This window comes from Colletes gigas, unplaced genomic scaffold, assembly GCF_013123115.1.
Source record: "Colletes gigas isolate AHSC1104 unplaced genomic scaffold, ASM1312311v1 Colletes_gigas_Sc00006, whole genome shotgun sequence".
NCBI lineage: Eukaryota > Metazoa > Arthropoda > Insecta > Hymenoptera > Colletidae > Colletes > Colletes gigas.
The window spans coordinates 5,713,671-5,740,511 of record NW_025106635.1 but is presented as its reverse complement, the minus strand read 5'-3'; the positions used below and the strand labels follow the sequence as shown (position 1 = coordinate 5,740,511).

General features: G+C 45.7%; 1 protein-coding gene across 1 annotated transcript in view; it reads right to left on the bottom strand.

Annotated features, from left to right (window-relative positions):
* LOC122395892 (mucin-5AC) overlaps window positions 1-22,141 on the bottom strand; it is a 44,709-nt gene extending 22,568 nt beyond the window's left edge. Inside the window, exons 1-2 of the mRNA XM_043393804.1 lie at window positions 21,984-22,141; window positions 9,169-9,467 (exon numbers count right to left, since the gene is read on the bottom strand). Coding sequence (XP_043249739.1) covers window positions 9,169-9,467; window positions 21,984-22,141 — 457 coding nt within the window. The remainder of the gene's footprint in view (window positions 1-9,168; window positions 9,468-21,983) is intronic.
* Window positions 22,142-26,841: the final 4,700 nt, after the last annotated feature.

Below are 26,841 nucleotides of genomic sequence, written 5' to 3'. Positions count from 1 at the left end.
GACGGTGAGCAGCAAGAAAGCTCGAGGATCCGCTGTCGAAGCGACGATACTTTTTTCCCCCCGAGCGTCGTAGACGCAGAATTACACGCGTGTCCGCGAGGCGGGAGGCAGAACGAGAGAGCAAACACGCGGCTCGATCTCGCTGGCACACGAGAAATGGAATGTGGACACCATATGGCCGGGATCTTCGTCCAACCACCCACTCGTCGTCGTCGTCGTCGTCGTCGTCTTCGTCTTGATGGTTTCGTGGCTGCTCCCCGTTCGCTCTCGCGCGTCTACACCTCCAACGGACGACTGTCGGGGCCCGGGCCCCCGGAGAAAAGTTCGTTAGCGATTTCAGGCCCCGTAATTGCACGGCTCGCGGAATGGAAATTTATAGCCGGTATTACCACATTCGCGTTACGTGAAATCATTCGCCCGGCCGGGAATTCTGATTGTGCGTGTTCGCGTCGACCACTCGCGTCGTTGATCACCGTTTTATCCCGCCCCCTGCTCTTAGGAACGATTCTCCACGTCCACGCAACCTACGATCCTCCTCTTAACCCTTAACCCCTACGAAAGCTTCCTCGTCCTAACTGGAAGCTCTAGGTTCTCGAAGTTGAACAGGGTTGGTACCCCAAGATGAATGTGTATCGATCTTTTCTCGATTTCAGTACTCAGAGTCTCGAGATTTAGGAGGTCGAGTGTTCCACCGTAAGAAGAATGTTTCAAGAGTTTTCCATGGAAGATCCCTAAGGAAAAGGATTCAGGCAATTTACCACCCCCTCCATCGTGACGTTAATAACAACAGGGGGGTGGTAGGAGGTACGTCCGAAAAATACGAGGCAACACGTTGAATATTTTGCGCTGAAAACGACTGGCTGATTATCCAACGTGGGCCCGGAGAAATCCGGATATCAAATGCGCGGTCACGTACGCGAGTTTACATGTTCGCTGGCGCGTATGTATAAATACAAGCCCACGCACCGCCCAACCACACTTCCAGCGGCCGCACATGTGTCGTGAAACTTGCAGCGCTGCCCTCGTGCACATTGAAAAACCTATTTTCGACGCGGAGCATTGTGTATACGCGAACTACGGACCGCCGGAAACCTCTGTTTCACGTACGTAAACATATTGCCGGCCTACATGCGTCCCTATTTATCCAACACGGAGAAATTTATCTCGTTAAGGGGTACATTCACGCTCGAGACCGTCGATTCTCTAAATAAAGAATCATTATACGATCGTAGATCTTTCAAATTTCTTTGCACGTTCGGTTGTTTTTCCCCACCTGAAAAATAAATGAGCATTCGATGGTGGAGCGTTTCCCTCGAGCGTTCCCCGAGAATAGGATTGCAAAAACTGTGGATTTTTCATTTGTAACGTGGCGAGATTGTTTGGCGAGGCCACCTGTTTCTGGCGGGACACCCTGTATAGCAACGTCGATCTTGCTGGCATCGCATTCTGAATGAAACCACGTTCGGACGACCGTACGTACGTACGGACCGTCGGACGGTCGAGAGGGTCAACGTTCCCTTCCCTTCAAGGACGGCCTGAGAAAAGTCAAAGAACAGTCGAGCGTAGGAGCGGGACGAACCACAGACGGAAAGGGAAGATTCGAGTTATTTCGGGACTACGAATTTTCGCGGAACTAATAATAGCACCGCAAAGTGGAATAGATAGCTCTATGTATTTTGTAATTTTCGGTTCGGAGCACGTCGAGTCGTACGTTTGTCGTAAGTGAAAGGCGGCCATCTTGGATTCACCAGCGACCACCGTAACCGAACAAAATGAAGCTTTGAAAAATGGTATAGACTCAAGAATAGTCGTAAAGACTACGATTACTGAATTTCGTTTGCCATTTGAGATTCTCGGTCGAAGAAAAGTGTTGCTTTTGCTTTCTCTGGCGCGAAATATACGGACGTGTACGGTTTGGGCCGATAACACCTCGTCGGTCCACGTGCACGCCACGTCCGAGAAGAAAACGAAAAGACAAGAGAGCGAACCGAGGAGGAGAGGGCAGAGCGTCGAAGAGTCGAGCAAAAGGAAAACAGAGAAACGTATGGTTCTCGTTCTTAACTCGGCAGAGGTCGCGCACCTCTCGATGCCGACATGTATCGCTGTCATAGCGGTCCGCCTTTATCGGGGCAATTCGTAAAAGTGTTTTCGAGATAAGAGTGCGCCGTTCCGCGCGATACAGAGGGGAACGTAGCCATGTGGGTCAGAATACTGACCGAGAGCTCAGAAAAACTCTTCGGAATTTCGGGGCAAAATCGATCTTTAGTCTCGTTTTAAATGCCCGCCCGTCGAGATAGCGATAATCGTAAACGACGCCGATTCCGTTCCGCGATATTCGTCGGGCAACGAGTTCGCGATCGACGAATTAATTCCCAGCGAAGGAGGGATCCAAAGTTTCGACGAAATTATTTACGAATATTATTTATCAATGAATACGTGTTTTTATCCGCCCACCGACTGCTACGCGTAAACACTAATTCGCGTATTGTTGGTGCGCATCCCGACCGCGCAGAGTCTCCTTGCCGCGTAAAATTAGCCAATAGGAAGCCCACCTGGGATCCGTAGATAGATTTTTAGGCGGATATTAAATGTTGTAATTTACTTTAATAACAAACAAGGTTCTGTACCGATAATGTGGACGTAATCGAGCGTGATTATTATTGTCCGTCGATCGGTGGCGAAAAACACGAACAGATTCATGTTCCGCAGGGGCCCGATAAGAGCGTAATCGCTGGAAAAGTAAAATCAGAGAAGTCGACGGAGGGACCGAAGAGGAAGAAAAAAAAAGTCGAGGAATCGCGAGCGTAAGAAGCGTCGTGAAACGTTTCTTTATCGCCCGGTGCGATTACGTAACCGATCGTTCACGGTTCGTTTATGCGCGTATAATTCGCGGTCGCAGTAAAAGTCCGTGGATCCGTGTATCAGGGCGTCGCGGGTCCCGTGACAGTGACGATAAATTAATTCGCCGAGGGGCCGATTCGTTGAACCCTGAACCGAATCGAATCCTCTGCTCGCCAATTAAAGCGACGGCAGGCACAGCCCCGTCTCGTATCTTCGTCCCTGCGACTTCCGGTCAATCTCCGCGAGCCGATCGCGACACACGATATCTTCGTGGCAATAAACTGCACACGACTGCGCTCTCGACTCCGACCGCCGTATAATTTTCGATACACGCTAAACTCGAGAACGACGGGAACGTTGACCGCGGGGGATACGGCGGAATAAAAAACGAAAAAGACCCCTCGATAAAACGCCAATTGTGCCCCCTCGCGATTATCCAAATTTACCCTCCGATTCCTCTTCCTTGGTACGCACGATATTTGGATACCGAAGGACAATTTTAAAAAAAGTTTCTTTTGGGATTCGAGAAGAAAAGGGTCAGGAGGCGTTTGTACGTTAAAATGGTAAATATCGATCTTGAATAGTTTCGAAATAATTGATTTAATATCTACGAAAGTGTGTAAGTGCTTAGCTATGGCATTTTCGAATTTGAAAAGGAGAGGGTTGCCAGTTGGTTAAGGTGAAAAGGTCGTAGAATTTAACGGCGGAGAGAAAACCGTGGAGAATGGGCATCGTCGTCAGGCTACGGCGTAGATCGGCCCGAAGAACCAGCGACCCAGCAAGAAGACCGAAAAGAGAAGCATTAAGAACTGGGAACAGGGGGGAGGAGAAGGGGAGCGATCGGGCAGACCGGATATGACGCGACAGCACATAACGATGATCGTAGATTGCGTTCAGTGCTGGTGCAAAAGCAGGCGAGCAGGAGCGAGTTGATGAAACGATGACGAACAGGGAGGCTAGAGCCACGGAGTGACGGAGCGACGAGGAAAGAGACAGGGTGGAAGAACCGTGAGGAGGGGGAGGGAGGGAGGGAGAGAGGGGGAGAGAGAGAAGGGTAAGACACGGGAGAAGGAAGGAAAGGAGAGACACGGGATCAAAGACGGAGGAACGGGAGATAACGGGGTTGGCAAACACCAAGATAGCGTGGCGGCGGTGTTCTTGTATTACCGAGATAGTTCTTCTATGCTCGCGAGTATCGATTCTCAATATCGACGCGATAAATTCATCGTTAGGGATGTTCGATTTCTCGAAAAAGTATCGACCTTAAATCGCAATCGACGAAACGATGATCGTTCGACTTCGTGCGTTATTCTGCTCGGTTGGTCAGCGTGAGTTTAACGTTCGAAGGAGGATCGAGATCGGTTCGGAACGCTCGAGTCACGTCCCTTATTAGAGATTCGAGTATGACCGCGAAGCATTGCATGGGATAGGTCGATACGCTTGGCGTACATTTCGAACACATGCTCACTCGCTGGCATATTAGAAACGTTTGTTTCTCAACTCGAGATCGATACAATATCGGACGAGATAGCATTTGAATATCCTGCTACCCAAACGTTTAGTTATCTAACCGGAGCTCTCGTGTTCAGCGATTTGAATATCGAGGGTGTTGAAAAAAGAAGTTGATAGCTGTTCGACGGATCCTCGAAGGATCGTGGTCGTCGAAGCGAGGACGAGGATCCGAGGGACGCGCAATTGAGATGCTTGGCCGATGAGTGAGAAACCAGCGATGTTATGCCGCGGCACGCCGCGTTGGCCACTCCTTTCGCGACTTTGTTCGTACTCTTTCGATTCATTATTCCGGGCACATGTCGCTCAAGGACACGGCGTCTTCGCGCCGGAGAAGATCATCCGCGTGCATTTGCAACGCGTTACCACACGCGCCGCGTCCCGTCACGGTGTTGCGCCACGTTACATAAGAAACGGCTCGAAAACGCGGCTTCCTTCGACCCTACGACGATCGCGGGTTCAAAGATCGTGGAAAACCGCGCGCGGACCACGGCAAAATTTATATCGATATCAAATATCCAATTAAACCGACGCGTCGCGAATTTCCTATTTCACTCTTGCCCCGGCGATATCGTCGGATCGTTTATTTTTTACTGTAATTACGCTCTTCGTCCTAATCGACCGGCATAACGATCCTGCCATTACGACTAGCTTAATCTTCGAATGCAAATCACGAGAATTTTTCATTAGCGCCGTTTGCCTTGTTTCGATACGCTGCGATAATTCTAGCCTCTAATTCGCGCCATTAGGATAACGTTTCAGTAAAAATGCTGTTCGAAATTGCCCCTGTCAACATAATACAGGTTATTAACTTTGATTTATTAAGGAGCAATAATGGTTTCTGACGTTGCATTATTCATTCGGTAATGAATCATAACCAATCGATATATTTTAAATAACACTGATTGATTGTTGATAGCGATCGATAATATCTCGACAGTTGGTCGGAATTACCCCTATCTTTTGGTTCGTCGCATTTTCATTAATTACAACCGCTCACTTATCGCCCTTTAGATTCAATCGAACGTTTGTTACTTTTGATATCTATGTTGTTGTTGAAGGAAGCTCTATCGTTGTGTTTAAAAGGGAAGCGAAACAAGTTTTGCCATTCCCATCGACGCGAAATATCTTCGAGATACGATAAATATCGTTGTCGCGTATCTCGAACGTACCTCGAATTATTCAGCGAACGATACGCTGGCTCGAGAGTATCGGAAAATCACGCTTCTCGTCGCGTTTTACGTCACCGACTTCGCATCGTCCCTTTGAAGGAAATGACGCGCGCAAACAGAATAACAACGCATCGTTGCAGCGTAAACTAAAGGCGGTTGCCCCATGAAACTATATACTTTCGTTGTTCGCCTTTATTTCTCACGGAATAGCATAGACGATCGTGGCCTTCCTTGGGTCATTTTTATTACAATTATTATCTAAAAATCTATCGAACCGATTTCGATTAAACCACCGTTACTCCGTTCTGTGTATATCAGAAAACAAGATAGGCTATCGGAGACGGAGAAAATTTTATTCGAGTAATAGATAACGAACAAACACCAACGTACAGCATATTTATTCACGACGTTCGTACGACGGTCAAAGCTAACAGCAATTACGATTACTTCGAAAGTTTCTAAACATTTTTCGCGTCGAAAGCTGCAAAAATCCGCGATAAATCGTTGCCACGTATCTTCGTTCGTTCAAAATTGTTTTTAAAAACAATGGCTCGTCGCCGGTCAACGGTTTGCAAATAGACCAACCGATAACAATGCCAGATACTCCATTGATTACCGCGGAAGGAGTTACTGAATGAGCAACTTATCGATTTCTCGATCAATTGAATTGGAAGCAAATCGAATTCGCTTTCCATATCGTTGACTTCAATGCCCCGATACAAACAGCAAATTACTGTGTCTGTTACGGAAAAAGTCCGCGTTATCTGGCGCAACGGAAACAGAATACTTTCGAATGTCATTGAAATCGGCAAGAATGGAAATCACGATGGAATTTAAGCGTTACGATTATTCGATTACAAACGTCGGTTCGTGTGTTTCAATTATTCCCGGTCCTGTGTCGACCTGGACTTGAAATCGATATAGAAGTTTTCTCCTACTGCTGTTTATTTATTACGAACGCAAATACAAAGATCGATAGGTTGCTCGATACTTTGGGAACGAGAGGGTTTTAAATTGTAATAATAACGATGATAATAGGAGTACGGTTTTCGCGTCGTATTTATCCACGCTACAACACCGCGATCTTTCGACGTTTCGCAATCCAATTGCAAAATATGGAATGACTGCGAGGACAAACGAAGACCGAGCCGGACCTTAATCTTTCTCATCGGTGAGTCGAGCCAGTCAACTCACCTAGCTATGCGCCATGCGTGGAAATCATGGTTTCATTCATGCCAGACCGACACTGGGCGCGAGTGTGTGCGACCATAAGTGCGTGTATCTGTGTCACGATACGCGTGAACGTGCCGATATCTCGCCTCGCGAATCGCCGTGCGAATTGCTTATACAAGTTGACCCAAAAGTCTACAACTCGTGTCCTTCGTACGCGATCGACGACGAAACGACCAATACCATTAACAAAATCGTTATCCGACCAAAACTACACGAGCAACGAACAAAAGTTGCAACTCCGTGTTCGTCGTTCGTTGAACGAAAATTAGAATCGTGGTACGAGGTATTTGCGCAATGAGCAAACGTTGCACAATCAACCCTCGTACAACAGGTTCGTCGAAGACTACGGCTGAAAGTTTCACGACTTCCAAACACTTTCATGCCTCGGAGTAAGATTACCGCTCCACCTGCTCGATATATCGTGGATATCTAATCAACGATCTGATATTGTAGTTACACGCGAGATCTTGTTTCCTGGGACTGAATCGATCCAACCAACGAGCCAAGTTTCTCCAGATATTGTCGATAATCTCGATTCATCGTGTTCGCTGTACGCGTCATCGAACGTGCACGCGATTTTCGAAATTTCGTGGAAGGCAATCATTCATCGAGGTCGCGACGCGAGTCACCGTGACTCGTAAACAGGAACGAATGAAATTTTATTCGAATGATAGACCGACGAATGACATCACGATGCAGCGATTTATTTGCGCAGCGTTTGTTCGACCGAACAATCACACGTTCGTCCGATGTTAACTATATTAATGATAAAAAAAAAGATATCTCAGACTTAGCGAAATGTCTGTCCTATAGAATCGAGTTTTTGTTTTCCCCACCACGCGAGAAGGGATTCTCGGAGCACCCCGTGTATAAATCGACGTATTTATACGCGAGAGAGACTTCTTACGTGACACAACCACGCAAACGCGCGGGCGCATGCGCAGGAAAGTCACCAGGTAACGTCAAACCGAACGGCATTCATTCTTATTGCCGTTCGAAGCGAATGACGCGTCTGTGTTGGTGAGAGTACGCGCGCGCGTGCGCATGCGCTCGTACTCCGCTCGTATTCCGCTCGAAGAGAGAGGAAACTAGCGATGGGAACGATTCGATCGGTCGTATGGAAATTTTCGAACGTCTCCAGGCCTCGATACACCGTTCGATCGCGAGAAAACGAGCACGTCGTACTCCACGGAAAGTAATTTTACCACATCCGTTACGGAATGGAAAATATCTGAAACTATAGTGATATTTTTCTCAACTTCGACCTTCCTTGAAATTTTAATGCTGCTTTCGATTACGTTTTTCAACGTTCGGTTGCAAACTAAATTTACGATACAGGAAGTATATTTCAGGGTGTGGTTCAGCGAGGCTTCTTTAACGATCGAGCCGAAAAAATTGTATCGTGACACCCGCGAGCCATGTTTATATTGGACTGTGTTATCAGTTTTACGAGTGATCGTCGAGCTTTGATAGATTGCTTCATCAAATACCATTCGCATTCAGCACGCATTCATAGACAGTCGAGCAGAGAGGGAATAGTTTCCGCGAAACTATAAACGAGCCACCTACGAGGTCACCATTCTCATCCGAGCTGGTAGGAAAGCGACGAGGCTCGGCGCGTCGTACGGACCCGTGGAAGAAAACGCGACTACGTCGAACGTGTCGGTGTCACGAACGGAAAGGTGGCGGCTGTCGACTTTCTCGCTAACTTTCTACACGGTAAATTTCATTCACTACTTTGCCCGCGCTCTATGAAAGCGTAGTGTGACTCAATCCGCAGCGAGTCACGCTCGCCCGATCGTCGATGAAGTTGGCACGAAGAGAAGTCGTGCGACCTCGTCTACTCCGAAACGTTCCAGACCGACTGACGAAATTCGACCGCCCACCAGCGAACCATTAAAGAAAATTGAGTAAAACAAAGTATGAACAAATTCTGAGGCCAACTAACGAGGAACCGAATGAAAATTTTAACCCGTTAGGGCAAGCGAGCCTAAGGTGTACCGGAGACTTTTTCGACCGGGTGTATATTGTACCCTCGAAACCGTAAAACCTTTTGTACGCTTGTCCCCGACTGGTCTGCACGCGTATTAGATTCCAGCTGAGACAATAGGGAAGAAACAGGAAGCAACTACTTGGGGCACATCGATTCACGAGAAACTAGAGAACCGGGGGGGGGAAACGGTTGGCTTTCGAACTCGCGTTTACCAACGCTCCTCGGTTTATTTAGAGTTCGTACCATATTGTATAAACGTTTTGCGAAAAATCCTATTTTTGTAACTGTAAAACTAAACTGTTATTTTATACGATATGGTATTGATTAATTGAATCTTGATTGTTACATTTCGAAAGAAAACGAGTTGGTCTGTTGACCAATTAAGGTAAAGGAAGAAAAAATGAATGGATTTTGACTCACCGTTTCGACTAGGGGGCCGTGGGGGCGCAGGATACTGGGGCGGCGTCAAGGGTGGCGGCTGCGGCGACACTCGCGCAGACGAGGAGGTCGTTGAGCCTCGGGACGCCGGTACTAGCGTCGTCGACGTGGTAGTCGTCGTAGCCGCCGTCGCTGTCAGCGAGGACGTGGTGGTGGAGGTGGTGCGCTGCTGCCCGATGTACCTCGAGGCGGTGCTGCTCGGGCTGTTGGACGGCCAGGGCGGGCGCCGCGGTGGCAGCACCGGGGGCGGCTCGTAGTCCAAGGTATCCACACTTTCGGCACTTCCGTTTCACCTGTACCCTTCACCGCGAGCCTCCTCCCCTGATCACGCTCTCTCTCCCTCTACCCCCTTTTATCCGTCGGTTCAGTCTTCACGACACGTCGCGCACAAACTCATCGGCGGTGGATCAACGATCGCTTCTATTTATCTCGCAGTTTCTCACTGTTTCCGCGAGCACAAGATTTCAACGAAATAATAAAAAAAAAAAGAAAGGAAAGAAAACGAAACGACGACGGTGTTGTACGCGGTGATTTACGAAACTCCAACCGGGTGTATCTCTCTTTCGTTTCTCCTTTCCCTCGATCTCTCCCTGTCTTCGACGCTTCTGCTTCTCCGCACTGGTCACGTCACAACACGTAAACACATGCTCGAGTTATATATACGTACTATATATACATATACATATATATATATATATATACATATAACTATATATTATATATATGTGCGTGAATGTAACAGACCTCGACGCGCGGTGAAACGTAACAGAGGAACAAGAAACCCGCGAGGCTAATATCCTGCTCGCGAGCGGTACGGATTATCAATAGGTTTCCGTGGTTCGAGGAACGAAAGACGGCACGACGTTGTGGCTCCGACTCCGTACGAGCCGAGTGGAGAAAAACACAGGCACCAGAAGAGACCGGACGACGCGAGGCAAGACGAGACAAGACGAGACAGAAGGACAAGATCGGTGAACACACACCGCGGGTTCCTCTCGCGCACTGGCCACACATACGGCTCTCTCAATGCTGCTGCTGCTGCTGCTGCTGCGCTTCTCCGTCTCTCTCTTTCCTATTCGCTACGGGATGCGTACTCGAGCGAGAACGAGAAACACATACCGCATCGACAGAGAGAGGGAACAACGATCGGGCCGCGCGAGACAGAGTGAGAGCGCGAGAGAAAGAGAGCCGACTGAATCTCGCGTAGGCCGTCTGCCAGTAAACAGGCTCCTTCATTCACTGCTTATTTTATACGGGCGGCCCCCTATATGCTCCACAGAAATAGCCACTTCTCGCTCTGTCCTTGTCGCGCGCACATGCCACGGCCGGATATATGCCCTCGCTGCTGCCGCTGCTGCTGCTGCTGCTGTCGGGTAGAGAGATCTCCTTCTTCCTCCTCCTCGTTCCTGGCTCCCCTTTCTCTCGCACTCTCGCATTCGTGTCACGCGGCTCGCACCTCGAACAACAGTACTGCCCTCCGTGGAAAAGCGACGAGTAGGAGGCCCTCACCGGCGTTCTCCTTCTCGCGCATCCTTCTCTTTCCTCTTCCACCGTGTGCGTGTGCGAATGTGCGTTCTTCTCGTTCCTGGTTCCTGTTCCTGTTCCTCCTCCGTGAACTTCTTCGAGCCGGATGCCTGACTGCCTCCCTTTATTCCACCCTCCGTTATTCCGCGCCAGACACTGCCACGCTCTGCCACTGTCAGCAGCACCCTGAGGAGACGACAGGTGCGTGATCACCGCGAACGTCGCCCCGTCTTTCGACAACAAACGCAAACGATTCGCTCGAGATATCCTTCGGTCCTGAATATCATCCGGAGATCCTGTCCCCGGACAGTCTTTTGTTGGTAACGTCGTTTCTCGTTACGGCGGTCTTCTTCCCCTGCACGTGCATTGATTCCCGCGATCCACGCGAGTTAAACCGATTACCGACGGTCGGTCCAATAACCGCACAATATTTTCGATGGATCGCGCTATCGTGACTCGAACGGGCCACTCCTGTGACGCGCGTGTTCGTAGTTACGCGAGGAGTTCTCGCTCGCGTTCACTGGTTTTCTCGAATGGCAAGCCTCCGCTCGATTTCCCCGCGATGGCTGGCGAACTGCGCGCACACGCACACACGTCCGATAGAACGAACGCGCGGTACACATACGCGACGAGGGTATGGGTATTCGTGGCGCACGGTCTCCTCTCTCGCGTTAAACGGAAAGAGAGTCGGAACGAGTCGGCTGGAAGTAAGGAAAAAAGAGACGAAACGACGAGACAGCCGGCAAGATGCGGGAGGGGGAGAACGTGTAAAGAACAGACGGAGAGGGAACGAGCGAGAAAAGAGGCAGGATAGAAGGGAGGGAGGAAGAAAGACGGATAAAGAGGGTGGGAGCAACGATCGTCGTGCGAGAGAGAGAAGAAAAAGTTCAGCTGGCCTCGGCGGCCATGCCGGTGTAGATCGTGCGAGCGCAGTCCAGGCGCGTACTTTCCGGCCCGCGGGGCCACCAGTCAACGCACGTTCTCTCTTTTCTCCCCTTTTTCCTCTTGCTCTCCCTTCTTCGTTTCTTCACCCTTTCCACAGTCACTTTTTTCCTCGTCGACGTATTCCTACCAGAGCCACGATCACGTACACAACACGATCTCCTCGTTTCTAACCTCTCTCCCCTTCTGTTTTTTTCACGTTCGTCCGTGTTCCCGTGCCGGTCGACGGTCGGATCGATCTCGGTACTTCGTATCCATCGGTTCACCGTTCTCGTCACTTTCGATTGCACCCACACCGCCTCAAAGTACACGTTACTTCGTTCACGGTAATATACCCCGCACAAACCGAGTCGCGACGAGCCAACTGGACGCGTTCGTGCACCGGATAACAGTCGAACGGAAGGCGAGAACGAGCCCTTTTTCGATTTTCACGCGACAAGTCCTCCGCGAATACGTCGGCGTTCTTGCTCGTAGACGATCGAGGGAACGTATCAACAACGCGCACTCGCGATTCCTCGCTCTCCCCTTCGATTCGTATCGTCCGTTTTTTTTACTAAATACCGTATACCGTTCGTTCTCGCAGCAGGAACGGTCGTGTCTCGTTTCGAGCCGAGGCCGGCTGCGCTCGACGCTGGTGTGGCGTTCTAGACTCTCCGCTCGTTACAAACAGCGGAGCAGCGGCCTGTCGTTCCGTGGGTGGGGTGTGCTCGACGCGCATGCGCGCTCGATATACACCGAACTTGCATACGCGCGCACTCCCACACACCATCGAACCCTCCACACGTAAACAGTCGCACACGCGTCGCCCGCAACCTCACCGCCACGAAAGCACCGTGACGCCTGCGATCCCCCCCCTTTCCACTCCCCCTGGCCATCGTCGCTTCACCAGCGTATACCGTACCCCGCGAGCCAGACACGATACTTCATTCATGCTCGTATTGTGCGACCAGGGCTGCTTCTGCCCGTTTCGGCTCCACGCGCTTTTCAGAAACTCGCTTACACGCGCCTACTCCGCTACACCCGCGCACGATTTTCTCTTTCCAGATGCATGGATACCTTTGGTATCGATCGTCGACCGCCCTTTCATTTCGTATACCATGATCAAACAACTTTTTCTAACCCATTGTGATCCGTGTCTGTGTTGATATTTCGTTTCGGCTAGGTCCTTGTTTATACGTCTTTCTATATTTTAGTAACAAATACTTTACAGTAATATACGTGATATGAATGGAGAATTAATATGTTAAATAAAAGTATGCATGTTGTTTTCTATTTAAAGGTTATGGTTATTCTCCACAGACAGTTTAGACATAAGATCGCAAAGGGTTGATTCCTTCGTAAAAACACGGCAGCGATGTAGGTTTATTACCAACGTACAGCGCGTAAACGAAAATATTTGGACAGTGGGATATGTTTGGATCGGAGCTGGATAAATTTTATCGGCTATTAACAAACAACGTTTCGAAAGTGACCAAGCTCGAAACGAGGATTCGTACAACTTCGAAAATTCGACGCTCCGCTTCCACAAGAAAATTCATAATTATCTCTCGTAAGACGTATGTAGTTGTGAAATATCGACGATTATTTTGCACGCAGTATTCTCGGAAAAAGCGTCGAGCGAAATTAACCTTTGAGATCCGTCAGAATTTTCTTCGTTAAAATTTATCTGGCCACGCCGAACGCGTTCCCTCGGCTCTCTCGCGAGTCGTCGGCGAATTATTTCGCAAAACGTTACGCAAAAAATCACGTTACATCGAGCGAGAAGCTTCTTTAAAATTTCTTCCGTCGGTTGGACGCGTTAGTGGAAGACAGTTTTATTCATTGAGGGATATCGAAGCGAGTGACGATGGTTCGTCGTTCCCTCTTCGCTCCGCGCGACGGCGCTTGAAAAATCTTCGTTCAGGTGATCGAACGTCGTAAAACCGATATACCCCTCTCTCTGTGTGTACTACGGGCTCTCCCACATGTCGGGGAGACTCGGTTCTCTTCGTAAATGTCCGCCGACTACATCCTCTTTCGTCCTTCTCGTTCGCGTTCCCCGACCCGTAATGGCGTCCTCGTCCCGCGTTCTAGCCCCGTCTCACTCTGTCCGTTTGCACGTAAGCCGTACCGTAACTCCGCGCCTCTGTGTGCACACGCGTTATTTATGCGGCCGTGTGTGCGTGTTCCTCCTCCCACTCCCTGTCGTAAGCCAGACAGTGAGCATAAACCAGGCTATCCTCGTCGTTTCCAGGCCCAACCGTCTCTTTTTCACCACGACCGGCCGGCGCAAGGCGGTTCGGCTATTAATCGGACACGCAAGTCCTCGGAATCACGAGAGCGGAATATTGTCAAGATAAATCGACGGGACTCCTGCAAATAAAATTACCGTAAATACGCGACGGGTTGCATCACGTTCGTGCTCTTTCCGTTCGACTCCTCGAGCTTTTTCGTCGAACACGATTTCGAGCCAATAGATTCGATACTGTTTACTCCGCCACGGTAGCACCCTCGACTATCGCAAAAAATCGAAGAGTGAATCGAGGCAACGGGAAGCAGCTCCCAAATTCAACCTTTTTCTCAAGCTTCTGTAACCAAAACAAAATCGAATGTAAATTTTACTGCACGTAATACAAATCTGTACACGTATGACTTATTTAATACTAGCTAGCCTTCCAAAAAATTTGGAAATACGCTGGTTTAACCCATACGATATACGAGAGCCAGGCGAACTGTTTAGTCTACGCGGCGGACATCCAAGATAAAGTGTTTAGGCCGTAATCTCTTGATTCGATAAACAAACATATAATCTTTATATACACGGAAGATATGAAAAAAAAATGTTTCTTCTTTTCATAGATCAAACTGCGTGGAATTCATTTGGCCTATATAAAAAAAAAAATCTTGAATAAACTGATTATTCAATTGCTTATAGAGTAATTTGGAATTGTATCCATTGTTTTCTTTAAAAAATTAGTGTCGTATCATGGAAATCTGCCCCTATTTTGAGGCAACTGCTATACTGTATCTCTGTCTTCTTATCGAAAAGTGTCAAAGGGAAGGAATCCCTTATCTTCCCTACTTTGTAGCCAAATCCCTGGTCTAATATTCTTCTATTATAGTGAAAATGCGTTGTAGAGATAACCGTGTTACACTTTGGGTTTTCTTATACAGCATTGTAATGCATATTGTAACGACCAAATATTATAATAGAATACTTTTACGGATGGCATAAAGTTTCGTAAACGGGACGACCAGCGAATGGAAAAAGCAACCGACGAAGCTATAAGGAGCAACGGGACGTGATCTAGAAACGTGACTGACCAGACTCGTCTAATAACGTGGCACTGGCTCTGCTGCAAATCATGCTCTCCACGTATGAATGCAAAGAGCCAGCTGAGGAGACATTCAAGGTTTCCATGGAACGTTAATTTACTTCGTAGTTGCTGGCTGTTTGCAGGCTCACCTGTTGCATCGACTGTGAGCACAAGTGTACAACCATTGTACAATCTATGTATTTTACCAAGCCTCCTGAAAAAGATTGCTTCTAACACTGTTGCTACGATTTTTAACACAATTCAACAACGATGTATTCGCGAAGGGAGAAAATTTTAAGTAGCGAAATGGAGTACAAAAAATGTCGTATCGTCGTAACGTTAAAAATGCTCGTTCGACGAGATAACTGCCGTCAAAGAAGTTCTCGAGAATATCAATGTTTGGCATTGCCAACGTAATCTTGGCTGATATATTCGCGAGTGGCACAGATACGACGCAATGTTTATGTATACATTACCAAGGAAACACCTTTTTTTTATCATCACGATATAGAAAATGTGATATTTTTTTGTACATATCAAGATGGTCTATGCGTTTAGAAAATATTTTATCGGTATTTACGTACACGTTTCGTCGTGTACTCGAACCTAGGATCGAAGGCATTTCGATAAAGCTCGCTCGGGCAGCAACGATTATGATTTACGAAGTACAAATTGTGCGTAGCGGTAATAACTAGGTGGCGAAGGCACGGTCACAAATGGCCACCATTGGTCACGTTGTCTTTTAGACAGGGAATGAAATATCCAACGGTGGGCACGTGGGACTCAACGTGTCAACTTTCCTGTAATTACTTTCCAGTCCCTACCGAGCAATCTCCGCTCGCTAAAATAAATAACTACAAACGATCCCGCGTAAAAAAATTTCCCGACGAAAACCGCTCGCAACGCGCTCGAATGAAATTACCGCGGCCGTTTATCTTTTCGTTCGTTGCGCGAAACGTTGCGTCCGGATAAGAGTTTCGCCCATTTCTGTTCGCCGATCCCGACACCGATATATCGCGCGCGTAATAAGACTTCCTCGAGCCGGGCAGCAATTAATTTAAACAAACTGGATAACGAAGTACGAAAAAAAATCGCGGTTAATGAGACGTAAAACGCAAGTCCAATTAATGCGGCGCTCGGCAGGGCCCTTTACGCGCACACGTTGCCGTTCCGTTGCATTGTTGTCGGTGTAATGTAAGCGACGAATTTATAATAATATAAATACACGCTCCGCGGGCGTGGCGATGCGAATCGCGTGCACCACTTCCCTCGGGAGGATATCCGGTGTGGAAACGCTTCGTCCTACCTCTCCCTTCCTCTCCTTCTGACGCTCGAGCCTCCACTTCTCGCCCCCTCCGCGCGGTACCACCAAACCCCTCCTCGTCCACGTACGTTCGATGATCACCTTTCGTGGCGTAGCACATAATAGCACGCCCTGACGTATTCTCGACCCAGCAAACGTACGTAAGTAGACACGTCCGTCCCATAATTTTCGCCGCCGCATGCGGGCCTATTAACAGCCTTCTTGGACTTCGACGAAAACTGGACTGTCCATTGAGAAATAACGATCGCGAACACACGGGTCGAGTCTGGCAACTTCGTCACCTGAAATAATCTGTGTATCATTTGTTATGTCGTATCGTTTTGCATAGAAAAGTATTACGGTACCAGTGTTTCTCATCCTCTTCCGGATCACGGCCTACTTTGACAAAATCGCTTTCGATTTGACCAGGAATATTTCTAGCCACTGTTCGTTTGCGATTCTCAATGGTTCTGGCGCGTTGCAAAACCGATTGAAGACCGAGGACAAATTAAGAGAACAACAGAAGTTTTCGCCTAGCGCTGCCCGAGCGTTTTCTGCGCCATCGGTTTCAACGGTTGCAGAGGTTAATTGTCTAATTAAGTAAGGCGCTCGTTCGCTAGCTCTCGGTCCCGGGACGCGAAGCGAGCGCGATGGAAACCACGATGGCGAAAGTTACCCTCGTTTTCGCAACTTTATTCCCTCGCTTCCTTTTCTCCGCTCCACATTGTTGCTCGACGTATCTCGTAACACTTCGACGCGATGCGTTTCGTTCTATTTAACGATCCTCCCGCTGCATCCGTGCAAACTCTAACCATTCCAACAGTTGCTCTAAAAATTCATAAGAAAAATAATTTCGACTACAAAAACATTGAAAGTTCCATGCGTATAGAAATAAATTTGAAACGGCGAGATTAGCATTTTGGCTAAGGTTTATGGGATTCGAGGAGCCCTGTTTTGCCGCGAAACCGTGAAATCCGCATCGGTTCACGTTTCCACGAATTAGTCGCTAACTAGTCGCCAGAAGGGAATTAAAAACGACGACGCCCTTTGAAGACTAAATTAAGAATTGACCCCGGGGACAGCGCATCTGGATCCAATGGACGTCGGAGCTGTTTCTATTTCGCGATATACATCTTGGACGATTCAATTTTAGAGCGAAATATATATAAACAAAACGATCGTCGATATTCTCTGGAAATTTTTTGTAATTGGCACCGGACGCTGTTCCCCTTAATAGACAGATTTTTTTTTCTAACTAGCAGCGTCACCTTCCTAATTACGGTGGATCGTTGCTTTAAATTGATTCGAAGAAGAGCGACACGCTCGTAAACCTGTACGATCTCGCTTCCCGAGCGTCCTTAACTTCGTTAATCGTCCTCTTTGCAGTTTCGATCGACTGCAAATAATACACCACTAAGTACAATATTATCCCTGTTATTGGTTCGAACAAAACGTAATAAGAGCTAATGGGGATCCAGCTGTAAATGATCGGTAAATGGGGTCAGTTACCTTGTTCGAATAAAATATTGCCCATCTTCGGAGCACAGAGAAGTTGCAAGTTCCTTTAGCGTCTTGTTCTCACGATATCGTTTACACGGGAGCATCGGGCGAGATATAGCCGTGACGCAGAAGTCTTGGTGATCTAAATAGGCTGTATTAACGCCGTCAGGCTGAGAAACACTGGTTTAGCCTATATTTAAACGGCGGCACGCCGCGTATCTTAAGCGCGTTCATTAATGCACTTAAGTGTGTACGCCCGTTTAACCTTACGCCTGTTTACAGTTCTCTCGCCTGGACGATTTGTAACCTACGACACACTAAGACACATTTCTGACTCTCCGCCACCCGCGCCGACCAACGGGCCCCCGGCTGGCCTTGATTAAGCTGTTCCCTGCAAAAGAATGCCGCCGCTGGAAGCGTGCCGATAAGTCGTCGCGATTTTCATCGAACGATTCCCGCCGGGGAAAACGAACGCGCGTGTTTCCTTTTGTTTACTTATCCGTCAGGGCCCTAAAAATACTACCGTTCCAGCTGCTACGGGTAATAAAAACAATTAACACGCTCGCAGTCCCATATTTACGCACAGCGGTTGGCCTCAGTGACCACTTGTTTCATCGGATGGCAAAAGTATCATATTTTCCACCGCGTTTTTTTTTCTTTCTTTCTTTCGAAACTACTCAAATTCCTGGCGCTACGTGGCTTCGAGGCGTCGATAAAACGTCGCGGTTTTCCTCGAGCCGGTCGAGGCAAACACTGATAATGAATTTACATCGATGCATGCAGATGATAACGCTGATAGTTCCCGCAAACATGTGATTTAATCCTTGCAATTGCTCGATCGCGCCTGATGTTTAAACATTATACGATCGCTGCTCCGCGGCGTGTGTGGACAACGATAAAATTTTACGTCCTTCGAAACAATGTATTTACATTCGAAACGAGGCAAACATGGACGCAGGTGAGAAAGAATAATACCCTGTACGACGGTGTTTTCCAAAGAGGGGGGGGAGCGTTACACCTATGGGAGATCCTTCGATTCGAGAGGGGGATGAAAAGCAGGAAGATTATTTCAAAAACGCGCCGTGCGAGCGGAAAGAACCCGGAGTCAAAGACACGGCCACAAACTGGCGGAAAAAGAAGAGGGAGGCGAGACGGAGTGATAACGATAAGGCGTTTTTCTGGACGCACGTAAACGCCTAACTATCTACGCGATCTTTCGTGACCTAAGCCACGGACGAGTGCAGAATTTACGCAACGGTCCGTGTCACGCATGGGCAAAGATTTTATCTAATTGATACACGACGAGTAAAACAACGTACGATAATTTCTCCCTGTCTATACCGTTTCAGACAGCACACCCTGTACATTAACCACGCGCATATAAATGTTCGACGAAGTTTAAAATTTATAAATGCACAGACGGCATATGCATCGGGAAAACAAATTACGTAATATCTTTCATAGACGACACGTAATACCGTCGTAAAACCGATGAGCGAATAGTATTCGAACCAGACCCGGGCTCTTTTCAATTACTACCTCGAATAACGCGTTGTCTTGTTTTGCGTTTCATTTTTTAGACACAATTAAAAAGCGAACGATAAGTTCTTTATAAAAATAATTTCCAGCTATGGAACGGTCCCGTACTTGCGATCGTTGGGCCCGAAAGGAGGTTGGTACGCGTTCGAAACCATGATCTCGGGTTTGATGGCCACGCTTCCGACCGAAAACCGTCGATACGCCGCTTGCGAGGTCATCATTCCCATCGCTAACGCACACGCAGCCACGTGCGTTGCGTATGGACGCGCGAGGACAACCTGCAGATGCATGAATGACTCGAAATGACGTGTGTTCATTGAGCACGGCTTGGCGTGCCGACTTGGTGCTCTCGGTTGCTCCCAGCAAGGACACGACATATTTTCTGGTTCGCGTAGGAAAAGATTCGAACCGGCAGATCTCGACGTTTCGTTTTTTTTTCTAACCCTAAAGTTGCGCCTCGAAGATTGCCGCCATTTTTCGGACGAGTAACACACAAAAACAATGGAAAATTAGACGAGTCTTAAAATCGTTGTACAATTAAAAGTGTCATATAAGAAAATTGAATTAATAGTTACGGGTTCTTCCATCGCCATTTTCCTTGGGTCTCATTTTACAGAGTAGGTTTATTGCATCATCCGGGTCATCGGGGGAGGGCCTGTACTTTTCCTTGTATCCGCCACTGCGTTGTTACGATTCGCTAGAAAAATTTACCTGGTCTTTAATGGATTATCAAAAACTTTGTGTTTATACAGCAACGACAGTTTACAGTATTTTGTAAAATGTCATTACGCAGAAATAATTGAGGAGGCAAAACGAATGATCGAAGAAAGTGTGTAGCAATTTGTTCGAATCGGAGGTTCGTTCCTATCCAGCGTCAACTGTGGGCAAGCAGTATCGATGACTCTGGAGGGCAGTGGTATCGGCAAGTGGTGGGGCGAGAAGGGGGGACCGTAAGGGCACGGAGGGGGGGAAGGGATTGGAGGAAATGAGCGCGCACACACTTAGGCTAGCCCACTAGCGTGTGGTAAATGCGTGTAGAGGCAACCGCATCGGTAAACCGATTAAACGACTTACATAAGTCCCTAGTTGGACGAGGCGTAAGTCCAAGACACGTAGATTCGATGGAAAAAGAGGCCCGGCGAGCGCGCGGACGACGTCGAAGAATCGACGCGCGGGCTGCCAGCGGAAGAAAAGGAACGTGAGCGCATCGCGTACTCCACGGATGCATTTCCTGCGTTATACAGTGTCGAACATAAATATTGGCACGGAGCAATTCTTGGAACAAAACTAATAATAATAGCCCTAGCAGTAGGAGCGTTATAGTGGACACAACTAATAATGTTAACCCTCTGCACTTGACTGCCCTCTCTGAGGGAGAATCTCTGGTGATTATGCATATATAATCTTTGAATCTTTATGCCAAAATGCAGCTGTTACTGTCGCTGAAAGCTAATTGACAAAATATTAATAGATGCTCTGTACTTTGCCGATACTTGTGCACAGCCTTGTTTCGAGCTCCGTCGCTAATTATATTTCAAATTTACCGATCTGCTGCGGCGAGACGGAAGCGGAACAGTTATATCTACCATTAAAAAGTTAATGAGACATGGTATCTCGCCGGGGAATTTTAAGTATTCCGGATTCGGCGGTCGTACTTCGCTTGGCTTCCGGTATTTCATCGCTCGAAGTCTCGTCGAGCCGGGAGTGAAGTTCGTTACGTGTACAGATTGGCCAGAGACGCCTAGGAGCGCCGTGAAAAAGAGGGGCAATTCGTACCTGAGAAAGATGGATCAGAATCTATAAACACAGAGCTATCAATTCGATCCGCCATGAACGCTCGGGAAACTGTTCGATTACAAATATATTCGTCATCGATTGGGTTATATTACCGCTAAAACACAGCCTGGTTTTGATCTCATGGCTTGGCCCAGTTTCGTGGAACATCCTGTACTTCTTCCGAAGCCTCGTGACACCGTATATGCTCTCCGAGAGGCGAAAACAAAAACAGGAAGAAGGTTACGCTGATACACCCGAGTGCAAGTGTCCAGTCGATCGATCTTTTCTTGTGAAACTTGTAGTCTTTATTTTTATCGCGATAGTTCACTCGATTATCTTATACAAAGTGAGTACATATACAAAACACATGAGGCTCTCATATGTATATATAATTTCCCATCTTTCTCTCCTTTCTCTATTAATGCAATATAATTCTACCATTTTTCGGTGAGTGTGTCTCTAAGTTCTCTCGCATGCTCTCCCTTCCTTTTTCACTCTAAATTCTCTCACACTATTTCACTCGTTCATTCGCTATCTTCCCTCTGTTCTCGCATATATCTACACCTACTTCTTTCTCCTCTCTCTCCGCGAGCGCGCGCGCGCGCGTTCATCGTTCGTACGATGAAACCGGAAACACGTCGGAGACTTTTATGCAAGACACGCTTCTGCTTCCACGAATCGACCGTGAGTACCGACCGACAGACGAGTTTATCCGTCGTAGCTCTCACCGTTGTGATCTTCGTAAAATCCGCCGTAATTATCAACGTTCCCTACACTTCGCTTTCTCGAAACGTTTCCTACGTTTCAAGACCTGATTTCGTCCGAAAAATACTTGGAACTTTTCGTGTCCCCCCTTTGTTAGCCACTTACGCGCGTCGCAATAACCTGTGACTAGTTTAATTTTGAACTCGACGTACCTGTGATCTAAGACGCTGATAACACGCGTGTCAGAGGTTCGTCCTGGCTTCCAAGACTTGGCTCGTTTACCTTCGAGCACCTTTCTTCGAATGACGCCTTTCGTAGCGACTTCTTTGTACCTCCAATTGCACTTGAGCTGTGCCAGCATTAAATTCATTTACTCTTCTACACGTTTATCTTCGAAAACTAGATCCCCTTGAGGATTTGCTTGGAACGAAATTTCTGCAAAATATTCAACCTCACGTTAGAAAATGCACATGGCTTCGAGATGAGTGTTCGTTACTTCGGATTGCCAATAAACCTACACTGATATTAGCACTGATTGTTCGGAACTAGAGATAGCAAAGTGTCCGAATGAATTATTTTTGCTTCGAGTAATATTTCACCGAATTAATTACACTACCTCTCCGTAGTCACTTTACAATTGTGTCAAGTAATTAATGAAACATCGAGTTTGTTTCGAACCGAAGAGCGATATAACCTCAATGCACCAAAGTTTCAATAACAAAATCGTCCTTCGCGATCACTTTCGATTTCTTGTTTAATACTATTGGATATAGATAAACTCGAACTATGGAATATATTCTAATAATTAACAGACACTTACTCATTACATAGGTACATTGAAATTAAACTATCCCATTAAACTGAACGCGTAATAGGGCGAAAGAATTTACACAATCCGCAAACATCAGTACACCTCGTGGCACTACGAAACAAACGCCGAGCGAGTCGAGTCGAGCGACCTCCATTGTTTTGGTGTCGAAATCACGAAACAATATCTTACGAATACAAATTAGGACGATTAATTTCAAATTTAAGAGATTAATGACTACAGAGGGTATTCGTGTATGTTGAGAATACGACTGCATGGTTGAAAGTCTCGTAAGAAATTCTGACAACATAATCATACCCAAAATATATTAAGTTCCGTGACTCGAGACTTGAAACGAAAAAGTTGTGAAAATAAAAGTTTGCCATTTCGTGGCGATCTAGATGAAAATTTCAAATAACTAATAAAAAATACACAAATATTAAGGCTTATTCGACTAACTGTTCAGTCGGATAAACGTTCCAAATAAGTCGCAATAGAAAGTTATATGTATATTCATCGTCTATTATTCGAATACAATTCTGCCCACCAACACGCCTTACCGTATTAAACGTAGCTAGATTATTTTCTTAAATGTTTCACATGGTTATTTAGGTAGGTATTGTAGTACTCTGGACGTGTCTCTTAACAATCTTCATGGGGCATGATTTGTTTATGGCATTATAAACACCACAAAGGACTAGACGTTAACCGACACTGACTGAATTTCTCGCGACAAAGTTTTAGCAACGAATTAACGGTGTTAACGGCCATCTGGTGGCAAATATAGGAAACAACATAATTTTTATTTTTACAGACACGGTTGCTTCTCTTTACGCTTGCACTTACGAACGGGGAATAAAATGTCAAAAATGACCAAATAACAAATAGAAGATAAATAAATTCTTATTTGTTACTATTCGAATAATCGTTAATAATAATTATTAATACCGTATAAAATATGAACAAGTTCAATGCCTTATTTTTACACATTGTCCATCATATATAATTTTTTGCACATTTAAATTTATTGTATAGAATTCAGCATGATCTCATTTTCTTTGAAAAATGCTAAAATAAAAATTATTCTATACCTTTTCCCGCCAACAACTGGCAAAACATAACCTATTCTTTCGTATTCTCTTCTAAATTTGTTTCTAACAATAGAATACTCGCTCCTAATTTGTGCATTCTTCTACTCGATTGTTTGTCTCTGGAAATCGGCCTACTTGCCAAAATTACCAAAGTTTCGTTCCAAGCCGTCGTACAGTGTTCCAAAACGTCGAAAAGCTGATAAAAATTTCAATTTTTCGTAGCAACCAACATGGTTCAATTGAATACCAATACAATTAGGTAACGTTTCAAAGTATAGGAAGCAATAAATATTACCACTTGCCTTGTACAGGGAAACTACAAGCTCTCTCAGCTAACCCAGTACGTTTAGGAAAGTTTGTAGTGTTCTGGTGTTCGTTATTTTGGTTAAATTTTCGGCGTTTTCGAACACTGTGCGTTTTATAAGATCGTCGCGAGAAGAAGGGACGAGCTGGCACTAACTCGGGAGGAAAGGGAGGGAATATATATTGCACGAGCGATTTCTCTGGTCTGTCGCGAGCGAAAAAACCGGAACATGTGATGTAAGATCGATCGCAAAAATGGCGGGAAGGGAATCGTTGTGGTCGCGTCCGCGGAGAAGAGGAGAAAGAGAGAAGACGGAAGTCCCTTTTCGTTTGAACAGCTACCGCCTTGTTCGCCTCACGCGTATAAACCGCACACGAGGTAGTATCGGACGAAACTCGTTGACTCGTCGACGGCTCGTTCTCGTCGAGATCTCGAAGAGTGGCCGGAAACTAGGAAACGGCTAAAGGACTTCCTTTCGCCTCTTGTTCTGCGGTTCGTCCGAGGCTATTCAGCAACGATCGCTGGGAACTTTTATTTCTTTTTTTTTTTTTTCGTCCCGAAGGGGGTTAGACGGGAGGACAGGGTGGAGTAGGAGGAGGGGGGCGACGCCGTAATAAAATTATTCCAAGGTCTCTCTGCGCTTCCTTCTAACCTGGATACACGCCTCGAGGCGAAGCAAACCCTTCGATCCTAGATAAACGGGCACAACTACAACAATAACAACAAGCTGTTGTTCTAACCTATTCTGTCTGGTTGCTCGGTCAGCCATATCGTCTAGAAATATCACCGATCTCGTCTAACTCCTGGATATTGCTTTATCCATCCACTACCATGAAATTTGTTCGCATGTTCACTCCTCGATAATCGAGAGATTACTTCTGGCTATAGAGACGTTGCTAACGATATATGTACTTAACAGACCTGGGCACAATTGAAATAAACGTTTATATAAAATACTATTTCGAATGATGTTATTTTATTTTTTAAGTACGTCCACGTTATCGTATTTGAAATACTTCTAGAAATAATAACCGATTATACGTATTTATAACCTCAAATACACGATGCAGTAATGATTTATATAAATCATAAATATACAAGGTGTTGTTTGATAAGTTTCGCTGTAACTTTTGCTAGTATATTATAAATCGATATTTCGGTTATTTCCAAATAACGTTGCTGGAAATAAAAAAAAAACAACTTGGAACATTATTACAAACGGTTATTTCCTTTTTCATTTTACAATAAAACTTGCCCAAGTCTGATACTTAATTGTACGTTAAACGATCCTCGGCTAGTCGAATAACATTTCTGAGGCTTTTAACAACCCAGGTTTTCATGCTCGATACTGTTTGAGGCTTCTTCTTGGAAGATTGGTCGCCTAATCGATGAACCCTGAGTGTGTCCGATCCTAACCTCATCGATACTATTTTCGTATAGCTCTGACGAACAGAGATGGGTAGAATTTTATTCGATTAACAAATTACGAATAGAAATTTCGTAGAGGATGTTTCAAAATGATATATCTCGACTATCGTTTATTCATTATTGGAAATTTGTATCTGGATAAACATTTTGCCCATCTTTGCCCATCAGGCATGATAGATACATTGTTTACGACCTACGATTCGCCCACTTTATGTTACAAAAACCACTATTTACGAATTCCAGGGCATAAATAATTAAAAATTACGAGAAAAAATATACAAAAATTATTATTATTGCTCATCAATGCTGATGAAACGATCCTTTCGAAAGGACACGACTCGCATATCAGGAAGTCTGAAACAGTATCGATTGTAACTTATTCGGTATAGTTTCTTGTTTCCTGCATCTTCGTTAACACTTTGACAGCCGTTGTCGCGCATACGTGACTTCCCCAGCCAGTTATCGCGTGTGATTTTACCGATATCATCTCCGTTTAGGTTTGCATCTTATGTTGTACGTTCATTATTATCTTGACACTTCCGCGTAATGATACTTTTAACACATTAAAGTCCGTGTTTATGTATTTGTGCATATTATTGAACTCATGATAAAGTCTATTCTTTTTAATGCATTAAAGTCTATTCCCGTACACCTTACAATACTGAAGCCTTGATGTGACAGTGTTATTCTTGTTCGTGCTATCTTATCTCCACAAAGAATGTTTGTATAAACATCTATGTTTGTTTACGTAATTTGTACAATATCTATATTATATATATATTACATAATACCATATTATAACACGTAATAATGTGTAAATGTATAATATATATATACACAGAAAGAAAGTATTCTACATTTTTCATTTACTTGTAATTGTATACTACAAAAATAAACCAAACAACGTTACTCGATTATGTATTAATATTAATTCAAAATTCCATTGTTCGATCACGGAGGCAGTTTTTAACTATAATCTTAATCCTTTAATCTATAAAAATCAGTCGGTCCAAGAAAAGGAGTTTAGAATAATCTGTTTCGGATGCCGTTTTCAATACACCCATCTATATTTACCAAAATTTTTAGCTTGTTTGAATCAGGGGTCGGCAATTTCTAACCCGAAGTTTCAAAACGATAAATCGTATCCCCTGATTTGCGATGATTTATGATTTTAATAATTCTAGAACAAATATCGAATACTATATACAATAAAAATTTATTGCGTTTCTTGCTAAACAAATAATTAAATATCTAAAATAGACACGAGAAAAAGCATCGAGAATTTGAAAGCAAGCTTATTGCTTTTATTATCTCTTTGATTAATATATAACATAATTGTAATTTACTAAGTCTCATCACGGTAGTAGTTTTAAGAACTCGGTCTTATTACTACGACCATTATTTAATAACTATAATCGGATGTATTGCCCGACATTTAC